The sequence below is a fragment of the Canis aureus genome, chromosome 24 (genome assembly GCF_053574225.1).
Source record: "Canis aureus isolate CA01 chromosome 24, VMU_Caureus_v.1.0, whole genome shotgun sequence".
Lineage (NCBI taxonomy): Eukaryota > Metazoa > Chordata > Mammalia > Carnivora > Canidae > Canis > Canis aureus.
In genome coordinates this window covers 46,249,004-46,273,616 of record NC_135634.1, presented here as the reverse complement: position 1 = coordinate 46,273,616, position 24,613 = coordinate 46,249,004, and the positions used below count along the sequence as shown (strand labels likewise).

General features: G+C 45.4%; 3 protein-coding genes across 13 annotated transcripts in view; 1 reads left to right on the top strand and 2 right to left on the bottom strand.

Moving 5' to 3' along the window:
- MROH2A (maestro heat like repeat family member 2A) overlaps nucleotides 1-818 on the bottom strand; it is a 46,832-nt gene extending 46,014 nt beyond the window's left edge. For 4 of the 9 annotated variants that reach the window (XR_013363413.1, XM_077869305.1, XM_077869306.1 and 1 more), the window contains exons 1-2: nucleotides 522-818; nucleotides 351-403 (exon numbers count right to left, since the gene is read on the bottom strand). Coding sequence is in view for 8 of the 9 variants with exons in the window: in XM_077869305.1 (XP_077725431.1) it covers nucleotides 351-386 (36 nt within the window). In the remaining variant the exon portion in view is untranslated. The remainder of the gene's footprint in view (nucleotides 1-350; nucleotides 404-521) is intronic. The other 5 variants (XM_077869310.1, XM_077869309.1, XM_077869312.1 and 2 more) reach the window with 3 other exon arrangements.
- Nucleotides 819-5,435: 4,617 nt separating this feature from the next.
- Nucleotides 5,436-24,613, bottom strand: part of LOC144296245 (UDP-glucuronosyltransferase 1A6-like) — a 45,876-nt gene continuing 26,698 nt past the window's right edge. For 2 of the 3 annotated variants that reach the window (XM_077869303.1, XM_077869302.1), the window contains exons 2-5: nucleotides 10,014-10,145; nucleotides 9,173-9,260; nucleotides 8,665-8,884; nucleotides 5,436-6,458 (exon numbers count right to left, since the gene is read on the bottom strand). In XM_077869303.1, the coding sequence (XP_077725429.1) occupies nucleotides 6,161-6,458; nucleotides 8,665-8,884; nucleotides 9,173-9,260; nucleotides 10,014-10,145 (738 nt within the window). In that variant the 3' untranslated portion in view covers nucleotides 5,436-6,160. Of the gene's footprint in view, nucleotides 6,459-8,664; nucleotides 8,885-9,172; nucleotides 9,261-10,013; nucleotides 10,146-17,495; nucleotides 18,422-24,613 lie in introns of those variants that run through there. The other variant, XM_077869301.1, reaches the window with a different exon arrangement.
- Nucleotides 22,661-24,019, top strand: LOC144296248 (dnaJ homolog subfamily B member 3-like). Its single transcript, XM_077869304.1, has one exon. The coding sequence runs from the start codon at nucleotides 22,749-22,751 to the stop codon at nucleotides 23,463-23,465; it is 717 nt and encodes a 238-aa protein (XP_077725430.1). The 5' UTR covers nucleotides 22,661-22,748; the 3' UTR covers nucleotides 23,466-24,019.

Genomic DNA, 24,613 nt, shown 5'->3' with positions numbered 1-24,613 from the left:
CCTTGAAATGGAAACAGTGTAAGCCGCCTATGGAAGGGGCCACCTGGCAAAGAAGTGGGGGCTCCAGGCCTACAACCACAAGGAACTGGATCCTGCCAACAACCGCATAAGCTTAGAAGAGACCAAACTCCAGAAAGGATGCGGCCGCACCATTACCTTGAATGCAGCCTGTGAGATGCCCCCCTACCCCGAATCCTGGCCCATAGAAACTGTGTGACAATAGATGGGTGTTGTTTTAAGCCACTAAGTCAATGTCATTTATTACACAGCAGTAGCTAATACACTTCATTAAGAAGGGCCCTCCTCTCCCGTCTCTTGATACTGAAACTAAAGATTAATGAGAAATCTACCTCAACTGCCTTCATTCCTCTTCTCAAGGGTCTCATGCAACATCAGCAGCTTCCTAAGGGTTGGCAAACAACACAGATGTCAAAATGGAGGGCTGAACACTCCCAGATCCATCCTGTGCTCTTTCCCTCCTGGGAATCCTTAAAGAGCTACTCTGGGACCCAAATACTGACCTTTCCGCAGAGTCCTCTCCTGGATGGAACAAAAATATACCACAAGAAAAGGCCCCGTTCTTTGCCTAATACACATCAACGGTAAGGTGGACAATAGCAGGATGGGTTGTCAAAGCAATGGGATAGTTGGCTTCTCAGTCGTAATGTGGATGAGAAATGGGTCCCTTGGCGGGTGGAAGGGTTTCATGAGAATCAACACCGTTAGGCCGCAGACCCTTGGAACTTTGAGATCTAACTGACTTCCTGAGTCTTTATCAAGTGAGGGCTTTGAGGAGTGCACAGGGCCCTGTGATCAAAATGCCACATTATGTTGTCACTAAACATTTCTGTTACCAACATGTGTGGCAATGTACGGTGGCCTGTTTGGGAAAGGGACATGGTGTTAGTGGGTGCAATTCACTACCATGTCCCTTGGGGATGCACTGTTGGTTTGCAAGCTCTGCAGGAGTTTCCTGGATGAAATCTGAAACTGGCCCCTGTAGCAGCCCCCTGAGATTGGGAAAGGCAAGCAGAGCCCTCATTCCAAGGATAGGAGAGGGGCTGGGGAGCCTCCAATTTCCCAGGTCCAGCTCATGAGTCAACTGGCAGACGCATCTTTTCAGTGACCTCTTCCAACATGCGGTCATAGGGCCTCAGGGTGGAAAGGTATGATCAGGCCTGCTGGAGTGGGGTGGATGATGGAAGAGACCTAGGAAGAGGACCTTTCCACCCCAAGGACTGGACAGATTACGGAATACTTAGAAGGAAAGACCCAGTTTCCCTGAACCAAAAGTGAGGTCCAAGGATTTCCCTGTCAGTTGTAGCTGTGTGACCGGCCAGATCAAGAGTTTGAGCAATAAAATATTGGCCTTTGGAAACCTTTCTGTGCATTAAAGGGCAACAAAAACAGACTCAGAGGGCAGCCCAGGTGGCTCAGTGGTTTAGCACCGCCTTCAGCCCAGGGCCTGATCCTGGAGACCTGGGATCGAGTCCCACGTCAGGCTCCCTGCATGGAGCCTGCTTCTCCCTCTGCCTGTGTCTCTGCCTCTCTCTCTCTCTCTCTCTCTGTCTCTCATGAATAAATAAATAAATAATCTTTAAAAAAAAAGAAACAAACAAACAGACTCAGAGCCACGTAGGTCCAAGCCTGCTTAGTTAAAATTCCCACTCAAAGTTCGCCCACCCTCCCTAGAGTAAGTTCCTCAATCTCTGCTTGGACACCTCTGATACCAGGGTGCTCATTACCCTTCCTAGCCCACTGAAGCTGGATGCTTGGAAAACAAGCTTCCCCAGCATAGCACCAAGCACTTCTTTCCCGTAAAATTCATGCACTGTTCCTCGCTCTGCCCTTGATGACATCCTGACCAATATCGAACAGGCATAAGAAGACAGTTATCACCTGCTGCTCTTTCATAGCTACCTCTGCCCTACCTCCTCCCACTCCCTCTGGGCCTGCTCTCCTCCTCCAAAGATCCCTCAGGTGATCAATAATTCCTTCCCGAGACTTTGCTTTAATTGCTAGGATCAGGGGGCAGTTAGGATGAGTTAGAGGTTGGGGAGGAGATTACAGTGTGTGGGAGATGGGGGTGGATGGAGACTTCTCCAGTCTTTACATGCTAGTAAAATAAGGTGACGTGGTTGCCATTCCATTATGCAGACCATACCTGCCTGCCTGTTGTGTGCAGCTAACATGGTTCTCCATGTAGCAGTGAATATAGAGATGGGTAGGATACCTTTGTTCTCTGACAGTCTAAAGACCTAATACATGAAAGATCAGGGATTTAGGGCTAGGACTGAATGTATCAGTTAGCCAGTGCTGTATAACAAACCACCTCAAAGCTTAACGATTGAGAACAACCATTTATTATTCTTCATAAACCTACAGGTCAGCTGGGCAGTTTTGTTGATCTGGGCCAATCCAACCATGGAGTCACTCAGACATCTGCAGTCAGCTGGTGGGCTCGGTGAGGGCTGGCTGGTCTAGGACAGCCTCCCACAGATTGTTAAGTCTGGTGGTTGGCTAGCTATGGGCTGAAGCAGTTAGGGAGATTGGGACACCTGTCTCTCACACGACAGGGCTAGCCCAAGCCATTCTCACAGCAGGTAGGCGGGCTTCTGAGAGAGTGGGCAGGAACATGAAGGCCTCTTGGGGCCTAGACTTGGAACTGGTTCCAGCTCCCTCTTCTACATGCTACCAGCCAAAGTAAGTCACAGGCCAGCCAATCTCAAGGCAGTGGGAAATCGGTCCCTCCTCTCCATGGGAAGAGCTGCAAAGCCACATTGTGAAGGGCATGGCTATCAGGAGGGGTAGACAAAGGGGCCATTTTTTTGTTGCACACCCAATGAGTGTGTAAGCCATGGCGAAAACTGGGATGGCCCTGAACACACTCTCCAGAGAGGACACTAAGACAATGAGATCAAGGAGAAAGAAGTGGGCTCTCCTTGGTTTTCTGAAACAAAAATATTTTTCAGGGTTTTTTTTTTCTTCAGATTAGGACAATAATATTTGACTCCCATACAATTCATTGACGAAATCAGTCACTCTTATGTGCTGTCACTCCACTGAGCTTCCCACCTCTGCTTCTATGGGAATTAACTTGAAAATAAGAGAGCACTGAATTGTAGAAACCTGTGAGCTTAAATGCATGGAAGTGCCAAGGCCCGGAGTAGAAAAAATGGACACAACATACATGGGTAGTGGACATGTTTGGGAGCATCTCCCCAGCTCACTAGACTCCCTCTTCCTTGACCCTTGGGGTCAGTTATGGTTCCCCGTGGCCATGTTTTCCCTGTGCAATCCCTCCCTCAACACTTCTGATTGGATGACCAGGAGTGGACACTTGATTGGACCAGTCAGTTTCTTCCTCCCTGGAATTTCAGACTCTGGGTAAGAGAGAATCTGGTCAAGTTTTCCATGGGCCTATGGGATCTTGGGGATTGAGAAGCAGATAAGGCCAAGAGGAGAAGGAAGCGTAGCTAGCGCTAGCACCCAGAGCACGTAGGGACTGGGCAGGACAAAAGAGGCTCTACCAGGCAGCACCGAGGCCGGGACATGAGCCCCATGTCCTTAGGAAGCCTCCTCCTTACAAAAAAGACCCCTTTTGTGCTTAGGATATCCCAACAAGAGGACGTTAAGGCCAGAAAAATGAAAGTATGAAGGAGCATGAGCTGGTGGAGGGCAAAGCAGCTCAGGTCCTAAGAGGTGGGGGTAGGGAGCCAGGGGCAGTGAGGCCGGGAGATGATCCCTGGATGGACTTAGAGGGTCTTGAAGGATGGCGAACGTAGTCCATGAGTCACTGCAGGGCTCAAAGATGTGGGGAGGGATCTGGCATGAACAGCTTGTGTGCCAAAAGCAGCCAGGGGAAGGAATAAATAGGCCAGAAAGATTTTCTCATTGATGCAGTAAACTCTCCAAACAAATCCTCAGAATTGTTCAACACCCCATAGGAAAACAGGCTGAGGATATTCTCCAAAAAGGAAACACAAATGGCTCATAAGCTTAAAAAAAAATCAACCTTCAAAGTAATAAATAGTAATAAAAGCACATTTAAAACAAGATCCCACGGCGCCTGGGTGGCTCAGGTCATTGAGTGTCCAACTCTTGGTTTCGGCTCAGGTCATGATCTCAGAGTTGTGAGACTGAGTCCTGCATCAGGCTCTGCACTCAGTGGGGAGTCTGTTTGTGATTCTCTCTCTCCCTCTCCCCTACCCTACCCTCCGCTCTTGCACTCTCTCTTGCGCGCGCGTGCACGTGCTCACTCTAAAATAAATAATTTTTTAAAAATTTTGAAACAAGATTCCCCTTTGATCTACATTTCCCCAGGGGAGCAAAGCTGTGGTGCCCCACCCAGATCCCTGTCCTTCTGTATGAGTACCCAAGGGCCCACCTCCAACACTACACCGCAGTTTCTCTCCCTGGGGGCTCTCTCTGGCTTTTAGGGTCCCCTTGCCTGTCTTTGTGGTTGTCTGGAGGCAAAGGGATATTAACACGACCTGGGAGCAGCCGGTCATGGACAGGGCAAGTGCTCAGAGAGGCCAGGACTTTGCTTCTCACTAAGGTGGGATAAGTCTGGCATCTTACATTGTCTCCCAGCATCAATGTAGAGATTCAGCTCCAGCCTCTCACAGGACAACAGCTTCTTGGAGGCCCTCACTCCAGGTCCCACTCCCCAACCCCATGTCAGGGCTTCCTTCACTTACCAAATAAGCTACTTGCCCTGGAATCCTTGCCTCAAGGGAACCCAAGCTTAGACAACCATGGAGTTGATGGAAACAGTCATGAAGACGTGCAAAGATCTAGCTATTGAGCTGGTCCATTTGGGCTCTTTTATAGGAGAAAATAAAAGTGAATCCACCCAGAAGTCTTGGTTAAACAAATCCTTCCATATCCATGCAATGATTACTTCCTGGCCACTAAAAACAAATTAAATGTTATAGAAAAGTGTGGAGATGGGGCACCTGGGTGGCTCAGCGGTTGAACATCTGCCTTTGGCTCAGCTCATGATCCCGGGGTCCCGGGATCGAGGCCTGCATCAGGCTCCTTGCAGGGAGCCTGCTTCTCCCTCTGCCTCTGTCTCTGCCTCTCTCTGTGTCTTTCATGAAGGAGTAAATAAAATCTTAACAAAAAAAAAAAAAAAGAAGAAGAAGAAAAGTGGGGGAGGACAGTCCTGGCAAAGTGATGTGAAAAAGAGTGTTAAAATATACCATATATATTTAGTATAGATGCAGTATTTTCTAAGTATATGCATTTTCCAAAATAGTAACTGTGGTTATTTCTGGGGAATATGACTACCAGACTTTTATATTCCTGTGTGTGTGTGTGCACCTCTGTATTTTTCTAATTTCTGTCATAAGCATGTATTATTTTTGTAATTAGCACACATCGTTTAACAACCAATAAATGCAACAACAATGAAGAGAAGAACACCTAAGCAATATGATTTGTATGAATTTATTAATGTTTCCAGTTGTGAAAAACATCAGAGAAAATACACTTGTGAGACAGTCTGGGCTTTTCTCAAATTGAGATCCATTTGGCACAAGCCACGATTATCCTCTTGAACACATCACTCATCAATTCTGTACATCATTCTTTTTCCCTAAAGTCAGAAATCACTGTTCTCAAAAGACCCTCTGTCATTCATTTATTTCATGTACAAGGCACTATGCCCTAAGGGAATAAACATCTCCTTCTTTAAATTCACAAAGTGACATCTGTGAAGCATACGTTAGGACCTGCCGTCTCTGGTGAGGGAATTGATCACAAGTCTACAGAAGCCAGATGATGATGTTAGAACCATGCTTCCAGGTGGGGGCTTGGGGTGGAGCACCTCTGAAACCTGTGCCCCCAAACAGGCCTCACTTCCAAGTAAAAAAAAGTAATGCAAAGTGCAAGACGGACCCGTCCAACCCTCTTGGCAAGTCCTTTGAAGGATGACAACTGTAGTCCAGATTAAACACACTAGAGGGGCCAGAAAACATTCCAGTGTCTCTACCTGTTAGGGCGTGATCAGCAATTAGATTGTTTTTATTAAAAAAAAAAAAAAAAAAAAACACTCTGGGGCATCTCACTCAGAGTTAAGTGTTCTCTAATAAGCAGAACAGGAATTTAACATCGCCTCTGGTTGCAACCTCAGGCCACGTCATTTCCCACCCACTTGTCAGTGTGCCTTGGATTTGTGAGGTTTCTTAACCCGTCCTTTTTTCCCAAAGCACTTCCGGCAGCCAAAGGCACAACATTTGTAAGTGATGAAGACAACCCCCAGCACCACGGCCAGGAGGAAGCCGATCACGTCCAAAGAGTGGTACTGGTACCAGGTGAGGTCGTGGGCTGCGGGACGCAGGTGGGGAGCCCCCTTGTGCCTCATGACGAACTCCACCCAGAACACAGCCAGGTCCAGGGGCTCGATGGGGCGGTCCTTGTGCAGCCTGGAGAGGTGCATGATGTTCTCCTTATAGCTAAACACAAAGACAGTTGTGTGAATGTCTGGAATGGTGGTCTCAGCGGAACACTCTCCCTTTAGGCTTGCTGTAGTTAAGCAGGCTACCAGATTTTGCAAACTTGGTAGAGGAAATGTGTTTCCATTATAGACAGAAAAGAAACACACACACATGCATGTACACACACACACATGCTAAATGGTCTTCACCTCTGAAATTTAAAAAAAAAATGTAGAAAGAAAACTAGAAGCCAAAATTATAATATTAAATTATTTGAACCTTGCTTCCTTTCCTCTTCTTTCTTTTTTCTTGGTATTTTTGTAGGAAATTAGATACTTTCTTTACAGTAAGAGATAGAAATAAAAGAAAAGGTTGTGTCAGAAATTAGTGTGTTTTCCTTTCAGGATTTTAAACACTCACATCTAGTCAAAGCAAAAGCGATTTCTAAGTGCCATCTCCAAGGTGGTGGCATACGTGGCTTTGGTGACACCTCACACTATCCAAGTACTAACGTTAGTGGGAGGCTGTGTCTACGCAGCCTGTTCAACAAAACAGATTTTTGTTGATTTTGGACAGTGTTGACAGCTGCATCGGAACATCCAAATCCAAACTGGATTGGATGCTTTGACTCTTAGTGGGGGCGCGCTAGGAAAAGAAACAGAAGGAGGGGGAGAGGGATTAAAAGGAAAAGGAGAAGAAAGACCAGAGTAAGACACTCTTATTCAGGAGTAATTATAACTGCTGTCTTTAAACAAACCTGTCATTATAGTTCAAGACATTATTTTATGTGATAATAATATTTGGCCATAAGTCACATTAAACATCTTCCTTTCATAGAAATCTTCTCTTAAACAAGAGAGATTTTCTAGAACTTTCATTCCTTCATCCACTATTCATTGAGCACCTGTTATGGCCTGGTTGCATCACCTGATGTTCGAAATCTTTCCTTTTGTCTTCGTTTTATGCCCCAGTTTGGAGTGTTGGGAACATGGAGATTCATAACTAGGCAGAGATGACTCCCAGGTAAATAAATGAAGTTTGCTGGTAATGTAAGCTGGTTGATGAATGTTTTTTAAAAAAAATAAGAGAACTTTTACCAGGTCATTTTTAGGTTCCAGGTAGTCATCAATACCACTCGACAGAAGGTCAAAATTGTGCTACTAATATGAACCTCCAGAAGGAGTTTTGTCAGCAGTTGGAGACAAGTCAGGTTTTCACTGCATGGACTTTGGAGCAGCGTGGCCTGACGCCAACCTGGGCTGCCAGGAGACGCCCATCAGAATGGAGGGATGCCACCCGCTGCTCTGGGCGCGCTGGGCATTTACCCCAGGGGTTCTGTGGACTTTTCTTTCTCATCCATTGGCACCACATCCGTGAGCACCCCATGTCCCCCCCATTTCTCCTTGCCCAGGTTCACTGTGTCACCCTGTGCAATGTCTCCTCCCATCTGAAAACACTGCAGCCTTTTCACATCTGTCCTTCTGATTGATGTCTCTTTCAAAATGAAGCAACTATGGGTGAAGACTCCTGACACTCTCGTAGACACACACACATGCACAGGCATTCACACGTGCATGCACACTCATGCGTGTACACACATTATTAATTGTTGGACGAAGTCTAGCCCGGGCCATCACTTCTTCCCGGAAGGTCTTGGCCAGCCTCTTACTAGTGAACTTGACAGCAATGTGATAAATTTCATGTGCAGAGATCATTTGATCTGATGGCTTTTGCCTCTTGAATTGTTTTCAGAGTCACATTTGAGCAAACTTATCTTTACTTTTATTATAAGGCTTTGTCTGTGATATCCACAAGACCCCATCCCGATTTAGAAATCCCCATGAACAAAATTTCTCACGGGCTTCAGTGGTAGGCAGAGCTGCACTTCAAAGCACCTGGTTTATTTTTTATCTTATGGACACTATGCTTCTTGTAAGGAAATATTTCTCTCTTTGCAGGAACTTATAGATCAGATGTCTATCTGGTGACAATATTTTCTTAATAAATTGAAGTTTTAATCCTACCAAGGGAAATAGTATTTAAAATCATTTCACTGATAAGTCCCATAGGAATTAAAATATCCTTTTATAAACTGAACAATAATAATCCCCAAATCATCTTACTTATAAATTCGGTTTTTATGTACTTGTTTTCACATTTGAATATTTGTTGCGAATGAGATGGGCAAAATATGGGTAGTATTCCTCTGTATCTTTTCTCTTACCTTTTGTCATTGATGACAGCTTTTAGGGCATTTGCTAAATCTTCAGAAGTCATTTCCAGGACATTCAAGGTCACTCCAGCCCCCCGAGTCTCCATGCGCTTCGCATTGTCCATCTGATCACCAAACAAGGGCAGCATCACCATTGGAACGCCGTTGCATATTCCCTCATATATGCCATGGGAGCCAGAATGTGTGATAAAGGCGCGAGCCTTCGGGTGACCTGAGAGGCAAAGCAGGGAGGGATGAGAGTGGTCAAGCCACCGAGTTTCACAGTCTGACACCATCTAGGTTCTGAAAGCACTCTAAGGACCCAGTGCCACCCACGCGTGGCTCCTGCAGAAGTCTGCAGAGGAGACTGTGGGCTGAGATGCCCCACTGGGTAAAAAGCTATGTAGGATACTTTGGCCATAATAGTTTCCAGCTAAACAGTCCTTGAGAACAGCCATACGCAAGCCACTTTCTTAATTTCACTTGGGTTTGACCTATGCACCAAATCCTGCCCACATACCAAGCAGATCATTCTGGGGCAGCCACTTGACAAGTATTGTATTCTTTGAAAGATTCGGTGGTGGAGTGCCAGTATAACGCCACAGGACCTTGAAGAGACAAAAACAGAATTTAAAGAACACAATAATTCAAAAACATCTGCCGTGATAGTGATAGCTAGAATGTGGAGTCCTCTGAATGAACATAAACTGGGCAAGGGTGGAAAGTGTAGCAGCTGGGAAGGCCTCTGGGGACTGGTAACATTCTGTGTATTTGTGCAAATTCATCAAACTGTACATTTATGATTTTTGTGATTTTCTGCACTTCAAGGGGAAGTTTACTTAATAAAGTGAATGAATGTAGAATTACAGAAGCAGAAATATAAGAAATGAATCCAGTGTCCTGACCAGTAGCTTTTTGCAGAAGTACTCCTATGTAATACAAAGAAACACTATCCTGTTCACTATCCTATTCATTTTATCTTTAAAATAAATTCCCCTTGGAGGGGCCTGGCTAGCTCAGTCAGTAGAGCATGCAGCTCTTGATCTCAGGATTGTAAATTCAAGCTCCAGACTGGGTACAGAGACAGCTTAAAAAAATAAAATCTTTAAAAATAAATCAATGAAATGAAATGAAATTAATTCTCCTTAGTACACTTTTGAATTTCTTAGAGAAAATAAGACCTCCAAGTGAAGTAGACAAGTTTCACAGAGTAGTTGAGAGTGACATGGCAAACAGAACTTTAGATTAATAATTGAGAAGTGGCAGGGAAACCTAAAGTCCAACTAGTAGGATTTAGCATTGATACTAGAAGTCTGGTGTTCCAACCCTTGTGAAGATAGAATCATATGGAAGCTTCTTACCGTCTGAGGTATTTTGCCCAAAGCATCAGCAATCTCCACAGCTTTCTTCTCAGGAATATCTGATACCATGGAGCCCAAAGAGAAAACCACAATTCCATGTTCTCCAGAAGCATTAACATAGGCTTCAAATTCCTAGAACCATAAGAGAAATTTCCAGTTAAGTTTTTTCTCCTCTTCTTTGGGAACTGCATACATTCAGCTATAAATCAGATCTCTTCATCTTAAGAATGTGATTAAAGGTGTGTGTGTGTGTGTGTGTGTGTGTGTGTGTGTGTTAGAGGCATAAAATATTAGTTCATATTACACCCTTCCTTACTTCCTTCCAAAGGGGGAAGGCTTCTTGCATATTGGGTTGTCTCCTGGGTCCTTTTTTGAGACTCAGAATCCAGGTAGCAGGCTAATTTTCCAAGGAAAAGCAGAGATAAAACCAGATCCACTTCTCAGGGGCTTCAAGCTGCTGGGAGGGTCTTGGGATAAAGCAGGCTTTCGGGGAGACTAAAGGAGAGAGCAGAAGGTAGTACAGAAGGAAGGGGGAAAGATGAATGAGCATCACAGAGAAGGGAGAGTGCTATTTAGCAGATCGATGAAGAGAGACCCTGAGAGGGAGGAAAGGTGTCCAAGGAGGATTTCAGAAAGCTTTCTGCAGACTCTAAAACTCTTGCACTGCCCATTTAGGAAAATCTATAGTAAAGATGTGTATTACTTTCCAAGGCTTCTGGAATATTCCTTTTATGTGGAAAGAACAGATGGAGCCTAAGCAGAAAGCTGCAAATAATGTTGTGGATGAGGCTCATGGTTAAGGAGGAACCTCAAAAAAAAAAAAAAAAAAAAAAACAACAACAACAACAACAAAAAAGGAGAAACCTCAAAATAGCCAAGACAGCCTGTAACAATTCTTGCTTCCCCACAGCCTATAGCAGAGTCTTCCATATGGCAGCCAATACATTGGGGTGATTAGGGATCATATTCATCTCAACTCAGTGCTGAAACTTAACCAGTCAACCTGGAAATTGCCTACCTTGCCTGGAGAAGAGCTTTCTGAAGAGTGTACGTCAACTTGCCTGCCTTAGCAAGAACATGCAGAAAGATAACTGAATCTTTCTTTGCTGGCTTCATAATGCACTGCAAAAAGCAAAATATTTCTCCCTAGGTATGAGAGATATAAAACTGGACCGAAAACCTTGCCAAGGGTGCTCCAGGATCTGAGCCCCTTCTGCAGAGCTCAGAGAGGGGACAAAGGGCACGCCAGCAAACCCTGAGTACCAAAGCCACCAGCGGGAAGGATAAACGCAAGCAGTGAGTCTCAACCCACCCAGCACATGATCCCCACAGAATATTCCTGTCCCATTCCAGAAGCTGATCCCCTCTAGCAATATACCCATCAGCATCACCAAAGGAAGACTGCAAGTATGAGGCCACTCTGACTCCTCCAACCAAGACCACCACTGGGCATTATAGCTTTGGCTAGGTAAGCTCAAGACAAAGCAATGGGGCTTGTTTCTGAAGAAACTTCTGGGCCAGATGACCCAAGAAATAAGGAACGAACTGTGAGTGCTTTTCTACTCAATAATGAAACAACTACTAGAAAATGGACAACCCGTGTTTCCCTCGGATGAAGCAGGAGGATGGGATCTTTGGAAGTGTCTGTATATAAAGGCTGAGAGATAGTGATGGCAGGGACCCCACTAGTAAGTACAGATCACAGATTATGACCTATCAAGCCTCTACCCCTAAAGTAATGAGGAAGAGACGTTAGAGATGGATGTCGGACAAAAGCTCTGAGAGGAAGCAACAAAAAGATAATGCAATTAGAAGAACAGCAGCATTAGCTGCAGTGTAGAAACAGGAGAATCTGAAGGCAAAAGTGGTGGCTGTGTCCCCAGGAAGAGAGGAAGGAAGCCGCCAGACTCAACCCTCAGCAATAATCTCAGCCCAGCCTGATCTGGCCTTCAAAGCCAACTCCAGAATACTATGGTCTTCAGGAAACATACATACACACTCACACATACACACACAGGCACACGCTGGCATGCACACACAGAGTGGCAATTCCACGCAGAGGAAATAGAGCATGGTGTGAGTGTGGCCATTTTCCCCCAACTGTAGGTTATTAATGATCTAATTAACTCCCCTAGAGTCTCCCAAATGGTTTTATACGTTTCCCAAGAATGCCAAGGACATTCATGGGACTGTGGGATGTGGTGGGGTTTGCCCAGAACGGAGCAGTTTCCTGAGATATGAGACTTTCAGTCCTGTTCAAACCAGAACGCTGGCCACCCCAGGTGTGAGATGCAGAGGACTTCCCCCAGGGCTCAGCACGCATGATTTTAAGAGACTTCTTTTAAGTTTGGTTCAGAGCATGACCATCAGAGCCCAAATACTGCCCAGCCCTCTTCAGGAATGAGTGCCCTGCCTGGTCCACTCCCACCAGCTCTCTTCGAGGCCTTCTGGCTCCCAGCAGCTGTGTCCCAGCCTTCTCCACTGGGCTCGTCTGAAAGGTCAGGGCAGCCAGCATCATCCTCCCCATCACCACACTGCATTTTTGGTCTATGGCAAAAATATCCTAAGGATGGTTTTTCTGAAGTCCTTCCTCCCTGGGATTCCATACCACATCCTTCTCTCCTGCGAAAGGACAGCTCATCTCCAAGTACCTTTTGAGTTCTTTCTCCTGAGTGAAGGTAAACAGCTTACCTCACTTCCTAGGACCTTCCCTCCTTCATGAAACCCACTCTTACTTTTACCATGTCTACAAAGCATCACGTCTGATTTCCCCTCCTTGCACACTCTCCCACACCTAGTCAGCACCCAGCAGGGTGTGATTATCATAAAATGGAAACCACAGGTCAATAAATACCCAAAGTTACATGGCAAGATTAAAGTTTAAATGTCATGAAAGTTCATCTACAGATTACAGGAGGGCAAACTGCAGAGACTGTGTTGTCATAGCCAACGCCTCTTCTGGTATTCAATAACAGCGAAGTCCACACTATACTTGGCACAATGTCCCTAAGCCTGGCCCTGACTTCACAGACTCTAGAGTAGCCAAAGAGTGAAGCGATAGGTTAATGCCCTCAATTCCCCCACCTCTTACCCCCTTCCAAAAAGAACAAGGCCTCCCCTCTGAAGTGAAATCACTTGCCCACCCCATTGAAACCTTTAACACAGGTCCTAACTTTTGCTGAGAATTTAGTATTTTGAGTTCCAGGCTTTTATTAGATTTTCTCTTCCCAAATGTCTTTTGTTTTTCAAAATCCTTGGTAAGCACTTAGCATGTTGGAAAACTATTGCTTTATTACTACACATTTAGAGCCACCAACAAAGACTGCAAGCTTCCCTGCTCACCAGTCTTTCTTCTCCTCACCATCGTCAAGTCAAGATGATATCCATCTCCAAATCCCAGCATGTCCACCAAGCTGGTCTCTCACCCTGAGCAGGGAAGGACATCTTGGAGTTCCCGAGTTTCATTCCTTTGCTCTCAGTGTTATTCTATCTTTTGTCTGTCAGGCATCCCAGACATGCCCCACACCAGGTGTGCTTTCCATATGGACTCTCCTTATTAACTAACTATTGTATCTCTATTCTTGAAGTTCAGGATTTTGACCAAAAGCATTGGGACCAGGCTGGTCTCCACTAGAGGAATGGAAGTATAGAAGAGCATTTATTTATTTTTTTTAATAAATTTATTTTTTTTGTTGGTGTTCAATTTGCCAACATATAGAATAACACCCAGTGCTCATCCCATCAAGTGCCCCCGTCAGTGCCCGTCACCCAGTCACCCCCAACCCCCGTCCACCTCCCCTTCCATGACCCCTGGTTCGTTTCCCAGAGTTAGGAGTCTCTCATGCATTTCAAAAAGGGGAAAAAAGATAATCAACAACTAGCCAAAACAGCAAAAATTAGGAAAAGGGAAAATGGCCAAGTAAAATAAAAATAAACTGGAAAAGTTAGAATCAAATCTCTGAATTGTTAAATTAATTGCAAACAGGCAAAATTCTCCCAAGGTTAAAAATATCAACTCCATGTTGTTTAAAAAGAAAAAAAAAAAAAAAAGCTTGAAGACAAAGGGGTACCAAAGAGGCACTAGAGAAATGTAAACAAGATAGTGCAGGAATGGTAATGTTAATATAAAAAAAACTGGAATTTCAAATTAAAAATATTAAGTAGGGCAAAGAGGGTTATTGTCCAGTAAGGTTTATAAAGACATTCCCACTCCCAGGCTTGCTTGCACCAAGTAAGGCAGCAACCAATACATAATCATGACAACTCACCACTTAGACAAATTCCAGGGGGGGGGAAATATATTAATAAATCATGCCAAAACTATAAAATTGAGGAAGACCATTGATAAAGTTCTGTAGTCCCTCCCAGTAAGTAAACTAAAATAAAGAAGAAAATCATGGAAATAAATGAAGACTACTTGCCAAAAAACAATGGCAAACATAATACAAAATGATGAAATGAAAATCAATCTTTTTTTTAAAGATTTTATTTATTTATTCATGAGAGACAGAGAGAGAGGCAGAGACACAGGCAGAGGGAGAAGCAGGCTCCTCTCAGGGAGCCCGACACGGACCCAGGATCACACCCTGAGCTGAAGGTAGATGCTCAACTACTGAGCTACCCAGGTGTCCCAAAAATCAATCTTCATTACAATCAGGAGCAAGACAAGAATCCTTGCGACTGCCAAAATTATTCAATTGTTTTTAGAGATTCCAGTGACTTCAATAAGACCAATACCTGGCATGGAGTTTAGAACAGAAGAAACCATATTTTCTTTATGGATGAAAGTCTACATGTTAATTTGGTTTTTTTTAAAGGATGAAATCAATATTTTGATTAGGCCGAATTTTGATTTGGGACTGAATAGGGAGAAGATAACCAGCTACGAACAGAAATGGAAATCTATCACATTCACATTAGTAACAAAAAGAAAAAAAGTGTAAAATACTTAAGAAAAACCAAACAAGAAAGGAACAGAACAAATATGAAGAAAACTACAAAGGACTTAACCTCTGATAAGGTAATATTTGAAGTAACAACAAAAAGAGCAAGACCCGGTACACAAACTTCAGTGTTCTTCCCAGGGAACTAGATCATGTGGCTAACAGAATGCCCTGTGGCACATAAATGCCATGCAACATGGAACAGTTAAAAAAATAGATATAATATTTAGAACCGAAACCACATCCATGACATATTGATAGGTGAGCAATGGGGATACATTATTACCTTTTTTTGTAAAGCAGACAGCAAAAACTTCTATACAATTACATGTTGTAAAAGTATAAGGCGATTGTAATTGTAAAAGGTGGTTACCGCCTATCTGGTGACTAGCCCTCAGTTCATACCCTTTTGTGGTTTTTGTTCATTCCTTTAACAAATATTTGGTAAGTACCGATTATATGCCCAAGACGCTGACGTTTACGAGGCACCAATCACGAGCAGACCCATCGCCGGGCCTTAAGGGTGAAGCAACAGGCAGCAGTGGTCCCTGCCCCCACATCTATGAAAGAGACGGTCAATAAACAATGATCTTTTAAATGAGATGATCACAGTACTTGATGTGCTAGGAAGGAAAGAGCACAGGATCCTATCTTAGAGAGGACTCCCTGAGGAAGTGACATTGCAGCTGATCTGGAAAATAAGAAGATAGCCACCTCACAAATTCAGGCACAGCATCTCAGAAGGATGGAACATCAAGGGTCCTGAACTGGGAAACAGTTTGGAATGTCCCAGGAATAGAAACAAGGCCAGTGTCGCCGAGGGTATCGTGCAGATTTATAAGCAAGCCCTCCTATTTCGAATGGAATTTCTATCATGCATGCACATCTCCAAAGTTTTAAATTTCAAAGTAAATATGAAACACAATTGTTTTCACTTGGATCCTATAATAATGATGCCAAAAAGTATTTCTCTTTAATTCCGCTCTAACTGGGACATGCTGACTAGCTCTCTTTCCTTTGATCTATGATGTGATCACTGGTTTGGTAATATTTCACCTTCTCCTACATTGGAAAGTTGATTATTACTGGTATTCTATAACGTGAGGTTCTCTCATTTGGCTTTCTAAAAAATCAACACCATCTCCTTTCTTAACCTGATCTCTCCATCAGACATATACTTCTCCAACAGGCCATGGATTATCAGAATCTTATTGGTGGGAGATCTGCTGGGGTCACTAGATCTCTCTTCACATTATGAGGGAGGAATCAGAGCCCCACAAAGGGGATCTAGTCATGCGGTAATGGGGTGGAAGCACCCACACAACACTGGATTTCTCACAGGGTGTTTTTCCTGCCCTTCAAAGTTTCTCCTTGCCATGGCAATGACGTGATCATTTAAAATGTGAAAAAAATAAAAAATAAAAAATAAAATAAAATGTGAATCACATTGGAGTCACTCTGGGAATAAGATTCAGTACTCTCTGAGGGTGATGACAATCCCTTATTAGGAGCCAGACTCAGCACCTGCAAAGTGCCTAGGCTACCAGTGGATCCTCAACTGATATTTGAAAAATAAATGAATGAATGCCCACTGATATGTCACCTCCTTGGAGAATCCTTTCCAACTCCCCATCTGACAGAGATCCTCCTGTTATTCTCTATTCCCTCCATTGCGACTCGGAAAAGGATGTGAATGCTACTTTTTTGCATATCTCAAATTCTGTATGGGAAAAACTTAACTTAAAAGCATTGCAGGGAATGAAACTCAGGACCTTTCTGCCCAATGCCAGAATCTGACTGTCTAATGTTTGCTTATTAGAAGAGAAAAGACCGTAGAAGCCAGCTTCCTATCAGAATATCTAGCAACTGTATCTTTAACCAGAAACATAAAGGTTACTTTCCCCACCAGGACCCATAGATGTCGAAGAATTATTTCAGCAATCTTTTTTTTTTTTTTTTTTATTTCAGCAATCTTGACCCTTGTGTGCCTGACCCAATCAAGCGTAAGGTGCATACTACAGATTTGTGTTCTCTGCAAGGATCCCTACAATCATTGTTCTGTGCTTATGGCAATTATCCTTTGCTTCATCTAACTGATTACTATTCACTGGAACACACAGAATAAAATGCCCAAAGTATACTTTCCTAAAGTGTCCTATACAAAGAAATAAACCCAGAAGAGGATGCCAAAGACAGATATAGGAACACTTAGGTGGCTCAGTGGTTGAGCGTCTGTCTTCGGTTCAGGGCGTGATCCCAGAATCCCGGGATTGAGTCCTACATCGGGCTCCCTGTGAGGAGCCTGGTTCTCCCTCTGCCTATGTCTCTGTCTCTCTCTCTGTATGTCTCATGAATAAATAAATAAAATCTTTTTTTAAAAAAAAGGATATAAATTACAACCCAGACTCAGGAGATTTGTAATGTAGAAACTAACGAAAGAGGGCATTTGAGACTAGTTCAGCATGTATCGGGGGCAAGTTCATCCATCCAAAGTACTTGCGAGGATATAGGCTTGTAAAGTTCCCCCTCAAATACACACCTTGGATAGTGGGTTTTTGCTGGCACAGTTGATCCCACCAACAAAAACCATGCTGGGCATGATGGGCCTGGAGTAATCCTTGACAAAGTCACCTTTGAGAAGCCAGATGGATGCAGAGCCCATAAGTTCCTGGACTGTCACATCTTTCTGAAGGACTTCCGAGGCAAGTGGTTCATATGGGGAGTAAACAACATTGCACAAAAAGCTCTCGGACAAGAAAATGAGCATGTTCTTCACCCGCTGTAGGAAGGTCATGTGATCTGAGTTAAGGGACAGAGCCCTGGGCACATAGGATGGTGGGTTGGGGCACTGGGTACCTTGAAAATCTAGGCTGCATGGCAGTGCGTGCAAGAAGAACACAGCAGGGAGGGCCAGGTACAGGGCCACGATGGGACCGCAAGGAAGGAAGGGGTCCGTCAACACAGCATCGAAGCTGCTCTCTGCCAGCGAGGCCATCAGCTCCTTGTTATGCAGTAAATGGGAGCAAGCAGACAAAAGCAGAGCCGAGTCCTCCTTGACCTTCTTGTACGTTTTGATCACACGCCGCAGCAAAGGCACATTCTCAAAAACACCGCGCCCGAGGCTGGTAAAAGTGGCTTCCACGTCCTCCCTTCGGAATGGCACAGGGTACCTCTTCAGGGTGTAAAATGCTGCTCCTTTGATGTACACAGAAGCCTCGGAAGCTATCACCACTACCTCATGTCCCCTCTGGTGCAACTGCTTGACGACCCCGAGCATGCTCAGCCAGTGGCTGCCATCCACGGGGATCAACAGCAGCTTCCCACCCTGGGACACGGGGGCACTCAAGGCGCACAGCAGCAGGCCCAGGACCAGCGGACGTGGCCCCGGGGCCCCTGCTGCCATGGTGCCCTTGTCTTTGCTACCAAGACTCTCTCCTACCAAGAGTTTGCCCTCTCCTACTTCGTGTTGCAAGAACCAATCCATACTCAAAGTTAATGGTTGATCGTGTCACATGACCATAGTTATTCGCCAGCTGAAGATAAGTAGGAAGTTCACCTTTAGAGCTAGCTAACCAGGGCAGAGCTTTACTAGGTTCCTTTTTTTGTCCCCCAAGTATTTTTATGTTTTATTTATTTACTCTGAAGTTTTTAACTCCAGTTAGTTTAACACACAGTGTAATATTAGTTGCAAGTGTACAGTATGATGATTCACCACTCCCGTACATCACTTGGTGCGCATCCCGACAAGCGTACTAGCGTTCTTGACAGGCAACCACAGTTTAACTGGGGGAATTCTTTACCAACCACTGAAATCACATTCTTGATGGGCCAGAGAAGGGAAAACAGCTCTAGCACCTTTGAATGCATGAAATGAGTATTTCCATGGACCAAGAGGGGAGAAAAAAAGCTATGTGGTGATAAATTCAACTTCTTTTTCAGGATATGAAATAGAAAGCAGAATATACCGTTTAGAAAGAGAACAACATGCCGCTGTAAGCCTACTTTTGGCCCATGGCAGCCTTGCAGGATGTCCTTCTCCACCGGTCGCCACCAAGGACTCTGCCCAACGCTGCATCATTTTGATGCATTCATCCAACAAAATACTTATTGAGATGGCGCCGGCCCTGGGGATGCCAACAAAGACTGCCACAGATGAGCCTCCCGCCTCCCCAGAACTCAAGCTCCATCAGAAGAGACAGACTGACAATGTAAACAGATAAAGGCGTGTCAGAGGCTGTGGAACATGCCAAGAAGGAGATGAACGCTGCTGGCTAGTAAATTGCGGGAAGGGAACCCCACTTGAGCGCGCATGCACAGAAGGCCTCTAGCAGAACAGGTGCATTCTCTCAGACCGGCAACAGAGAGAGCAGACACTGAGAAATTCTGATGACCCGGTTGAAGCAAAGGGGAAAATTGAACAAAACCAATAAGAACATATATGTCTTGAGTATGTCCTAGGAGCCAAGCATGGTGCTAAGCGCTTTACAACACATCTTATGGAATCCCCTAAAGGCAGATAACGTTATTCCCACATTACAAAGGAAGACACTGAGGCTGAGAGAGACAATACGACCTGCCAGAGTCCTGCATTTACTAAGTGACAGAGCCAAGATGCAGGCCCTAAGTGTCAGAGCGTGATGACCCTGCTCTTGACCACAATTCCCCATGGCCTCTAGCAGTATCCAGCTCTTATGGCCAGGTTTGAAATTTACAGCCAACTAGGAACCAGAAGTAAAACAGTGACCCTCACAGTCACTACCCAAACTAAATGGGGAGAGATGGTGGGACTTTGGGACCAAGTAGAATGTGCTCACACAGTAATACCCAGCCCTGGCTGGTGCCCCAAAAGATCAAGTGAAGGGCCAGGGAGCGAGTATGGTAGTCACAAACAGGAATACCCCTCCCAAAGAAAAGGCAAATGTGAGCATAGACAGATGAGAGCACAGATCCCAAGATTTTGATCATGGACATCGCTGGCCACCCATATTTGGGGACCTGTTAGGAAGATCATGGAGAAACTGCTAACTTTAAGGTTTTAATGTCCTGTGACGCATGTTCACAGGGCCTCCTTCATTCTGGTACTGACAGTCCCTTTTCCCCATACCACCCCTTCCTCCACAGACCTCCAGTCTTGTATGTGCTTATATATGGGTGCACGCACACACACATGGTCAAACACACATGCACTCTGAAGCTCCCCACCCACAGCACCCCCTCTCCACTCTAAGCATGTTCCATTCTCCTGGACTAAGATTCTGGGTGGGTAGAAAAGGAGGCAGCAATGCTTTGACTCACTGGTATGCCCCTATCTGCAATTCTGAAATTCATAGTCCAGTTTAAACATTAAGGGCAATAATTCTTCTGAACTCTCAATGTCATAAGAGTTCATCTGTAAATTACCCAGAGCAAAAGGGCGGTAAACACAGACAATCACCACCACGATGATTTTTTTTTATTTTCCTGTATCACATAGAGCCTCAGGACTTTATGAGGCTTCTGCATACCTGGACGGTTTGGGACACGACTCTGCCCTTACAAAGCAGGCTTTCAGCACAGATGCCAGTCCATGGTTTTGAAGACAGTAAGCACTCAGTAAATGTTTTTGTATCTATATGACTTCCCTTCTCCTTTGCTGTGGACCCCATATCCAGGCAAGCGAGTGCTTAATCCACTGTCTCTGAAACCCAGCTGCCATAGTCTTGTTTCCGGGCCTCAGACTCCCAGGGCCTCCAACTCCCATCTATCCTTGCTAAGTTCCAGCATCAGCTGCGCCCTGCACTATCCCACCCCATCACCATCCATGAAGCATTGGTCAACAGCTTCCTAGGACCCAGAATAAGACGTAGCCTTGCCCGCAAAATTCCTTAGGATGGACTTTCGGCCCACCTGTCTGAGCTCATTCCTCCTCTTCAGTCCTTTCACCGCGACCCATGCTTCCAACTTTCCCTCCACTCATTCTGAATCACTTGACCTTCCCCAAACATGCCCTTCCCACGTTGCTTTATTCACGCTAGACCCTACTCCCAATCTACTCCCTATTACTGTTTATTGCGTGATTATAAGGTGCCAGCTCCAGGATTGAACTCCGTCCCTCAAGGTAACATAAAGTTCGCTCTGGTGACATAGAGTGCCTTACTAAATCTACTACCCTTTATGATGAAATATTACAGAGTTCACTGGTTAATCATTTTCCTCCTAGAACTAAATGACCTTTATTGGTATTGCCTTGCCATATACCAAAGCAAAAAATATAGTGTCAGAGAATAAGAAGAAAGTAGAGAGAGGTCAGATGTCCAAACACACCAAAAAGAAAGATCATGGTATAGCAGTTTTAGTGGAAATAATCACTGCACCCAGGTTGACCCACAGCACTATAAACATGGCCATCAAGTCTTGGTCATTTTGATACACTAGACCAGGAGTTCTCAAACTCTGGGCCAGGACACCCTTGGTATACCCAAGAAATTTTTTAGGGGAATTTTGCAAAGTCAAAACTATTTCCATAATGATATTTGGCTTTTTCACTCACATGCTCTCTTACAGGTGCAGTGGAGTTTCTCAGTGGCCTCATCACCCATGATAGATTGACTGCAGAAGCAAAGAGAAGAATCCCGTTCTCTTGTCTTAAACCACAGAGATGAGGAAGAAAAAACGTAATATGATGCCATCCTTCACCGATTTTTTTGTTTTGGAAAAGTGATTTGGGGGCACCTGTGTGGCTTAGTCAACGAAGCACAGGATTCTTGATTCCTGCTGGGGTCATGAGGTCAGAGGCCTGAGACCTAGCCCCATGCAGGCTCCACAATCAGAGAGGAGTCTGCTTGGGATTCTTTCCCTCTCCCTCATCGTATACTCTTCCCCATCCCTTGCTCCCTTGCACATGCACGCTCTCTAAAATAAATAAATAAATCTTTTTTTTTTTTTTTGGAAAAAGTTATTTTCCCATAAAAATAGGAGTCCTGTTAGCATCTAATGGCTTCATTGCTTTTAAACTTATGGATTTTTCGATTGCTTTCATTTCTAATGGAATAAGAAGTACTGACAGATACAACCTACACTAAAAAAAAAAGAAAAAGAAAAAAAAAGAAAGGGCAGCCCCGGTGGCTTAGCGGTTTAGCGCCACCTTCAGCCCAGGGTGTGATCCTGGACACTCGGGATCGAGTCCCACATCAGGCTCCCCGCATGGAGACTGCTTCTCTCTCTGTCTCTCTGTATCTCTAATAAATAAATAATCTTAAAAAAAAAAAAAAAAAAAAAAAAGCAAAAGGGTCCTGAAGCCAAAAACCCAGAGAACTGCTGTTCTGGACAAATGATGGGGTGGGCTGTCCAGAAGAAACGCGCCCCATCACTCTGCCCCACGGGCTGAGGGTGAGCCTGAGGAAAGCCTGCTTTAGCAAAATCGGTCTCCCTCCATGCCAGGGCCCAGCGCGGGAGCGGGGCCCTAGTCCCTGCTAATTTCCTCTTTTTTCTGCGGGGGATTTGCAGATCGCAGCCCACCCCCCCCATTCCCCACAGCGCGCGAGGGCCGGGTGGGCGGGGCCAGAGAGAAGGCGGGGCCTCAGTGGGCGGGGCGTCCGCGGCCGTGCGAGACACGTGACAGAGAGCCCAGAGGAGCGGCGAGCCTCGCCCGCAGTGCATTCTGGGTAAGGCGTCGACCAATGAGATGCGAGCTACGTCACAAAGGCGCCCGCTCCGGGTGTCGCCCCGCAGTCGGGCCCGCGCCACGGAGGAGCCACCGGGGGCGCCGCGTGTCGTGCGGGTGGCCCGCGGGCCGAGCCGGGGGCCGTCCGACATGGTGGACTACTACGAGGTGCTGGGCGTGCCCCGCCGGGCGTCGGCCGAGGCCATCAAGAAGGCGTACCGCAAGCTGGCGCTCAGGTGGCACCCCGACAAAAACCCTGAGAACAAGGAGGAGGCGGAGAGGCGGTTCAAGCAAGTGGCCCAGGCCTACGAGGTGCTGTCGGACGCCCGGAAGAGGGACGTGTACGACCGGTACGGCGAGGCGGGAGTGGAGGGCGGCGGCGGCAGCGGGCCCTGCCACGACCCCTTCGAGTACGTCTTCACCTTCCGCGACCCGGCCGAGGTCTTCAGGGAGTTCTTCGGGGGCCAAGACCCGTTTTCTGCCTTCGACTTCTTCGGAGACCCGCTGGAGAGCGTCGTGGGCGGGCGGAGGAGCTCCCGGGGCGGTGGCGGCGGCAGGGGGACCGTCCCCTTCTTCTCCGCCTTCAGTGAATTTCCAGCATTCGGGGGAGGTTTTTCCTCTTTGGATACGGGATTCAGTTCCCTGGGGAACGGAGGCCTGTCTTCCTTCTCCATGTCCTACGGTAGCGGCGGGACGGGCAACTTCAAATCCGTGTCGACTTCCACCGAAATCGTTAATGGCAAGAAGATCACCACCAAGAGAACCGTCGAGAATGGCCAAGAACGGGTGGAGGTGGAGGAAGACGGAGAGTTGAAGTCCCTGGTGATAAATGGCAAAGAGCAGTTGCTGCGCCTTGACACCAAGTGATTTCCAGTCCACGTTTCATTTTAGAGCACGTTGTGTGGAATAGCAGGACTTTGGTTTTTTGTTTGGTTCGGTTTTGTTTTGTTGGCTTTTTTTTTTTTTTTCTGGAAGATTTCAAGTGAACTCTACTTTCAGAACAGCTGTACTCAAGAATTTATAAACAGTTCGTGCCAGTGCCTATTTGTCATTATTGTTGGGACCACACGAATAGGACCTCCGTTTGTTTGTCTCTAAGACGGTTGCAAATACCTGTAGGCACTTTGCTATATATTAAACATAATCCCGAGGCAGACGGTGACTGTTTCCTAGTATTAGGACAGAATGTTTCCAGCACCTTGAACCTTGTCTTTCCATCGTGTTTGAAATGAGAGCCAGGTAATTTGCTCTGAAGGTAACATTGCCAAGATAAATGGTCTTACTTCAGTTTTTCTTCTCCAACACATGGTGGTAAAAGGTATGAATATAGTAATATTTCTGGCTTCAGGATGGTTTTTAGCCCCACATAAATGCTGGTGACTACTGAGAGTTTTCCGTTGAAATATAATATTAAGCCTACACCTTTTTTAAAAACAGGGAAACCTGGCAAAGTGGGTGTATTCATTTCCTATGGCTCCTGTAACGAATTACCACAGATTCGGTGGCTTAAATCAATGCAGATTTATTCTCTTGATGATCTGGACGTCAGAAGTCTGAAATCCCCATCCAGTGGACTGAAGTCGGTGTAAGCAGGAACATGTTTCCTCTAAAGGCTTAGGCAAAATGCTTAAGTGAATCCCTCACGGTTACACGATTAGTTAATAGCATCCTGAGGATTTTATTCAGGTCACTTAAGAAACAAACAGTGGTAGTGATGACTCAAAACAATACAAATCCAGTTGCTAGCCCATACCCAACTTAGTTGTATGACTATTGATGGAAGTGTGGGAAGTGTTTCCCTGAGGCTACACGAAACTATCCCATCGCCATGCACAGGATGTTTCTTGTCTCAAATTAAGTTGACAAAAGCTAAGAATATTGGAAAGCTTGGATTACTGATTGGGTGAGGCAATATACGTCTGAAAGAGTAAATTTCTGTTGGCACAGTTTATACCCACAGTGAAAACCATTTTGGCCATGGTTGCCTTGGGATAGTCCATCACAAAGTGTGCCAT

What these genes read in the sequence shown, in the direction of transcription:
- LOC144296248 (XM_077869304.1), top strand. Translation starts at nt 22,749, where the DNA reads ATGGTGGACTACTACGAGGTGCTGGGCGTGCCCCGCCGGGCGTCGGCC.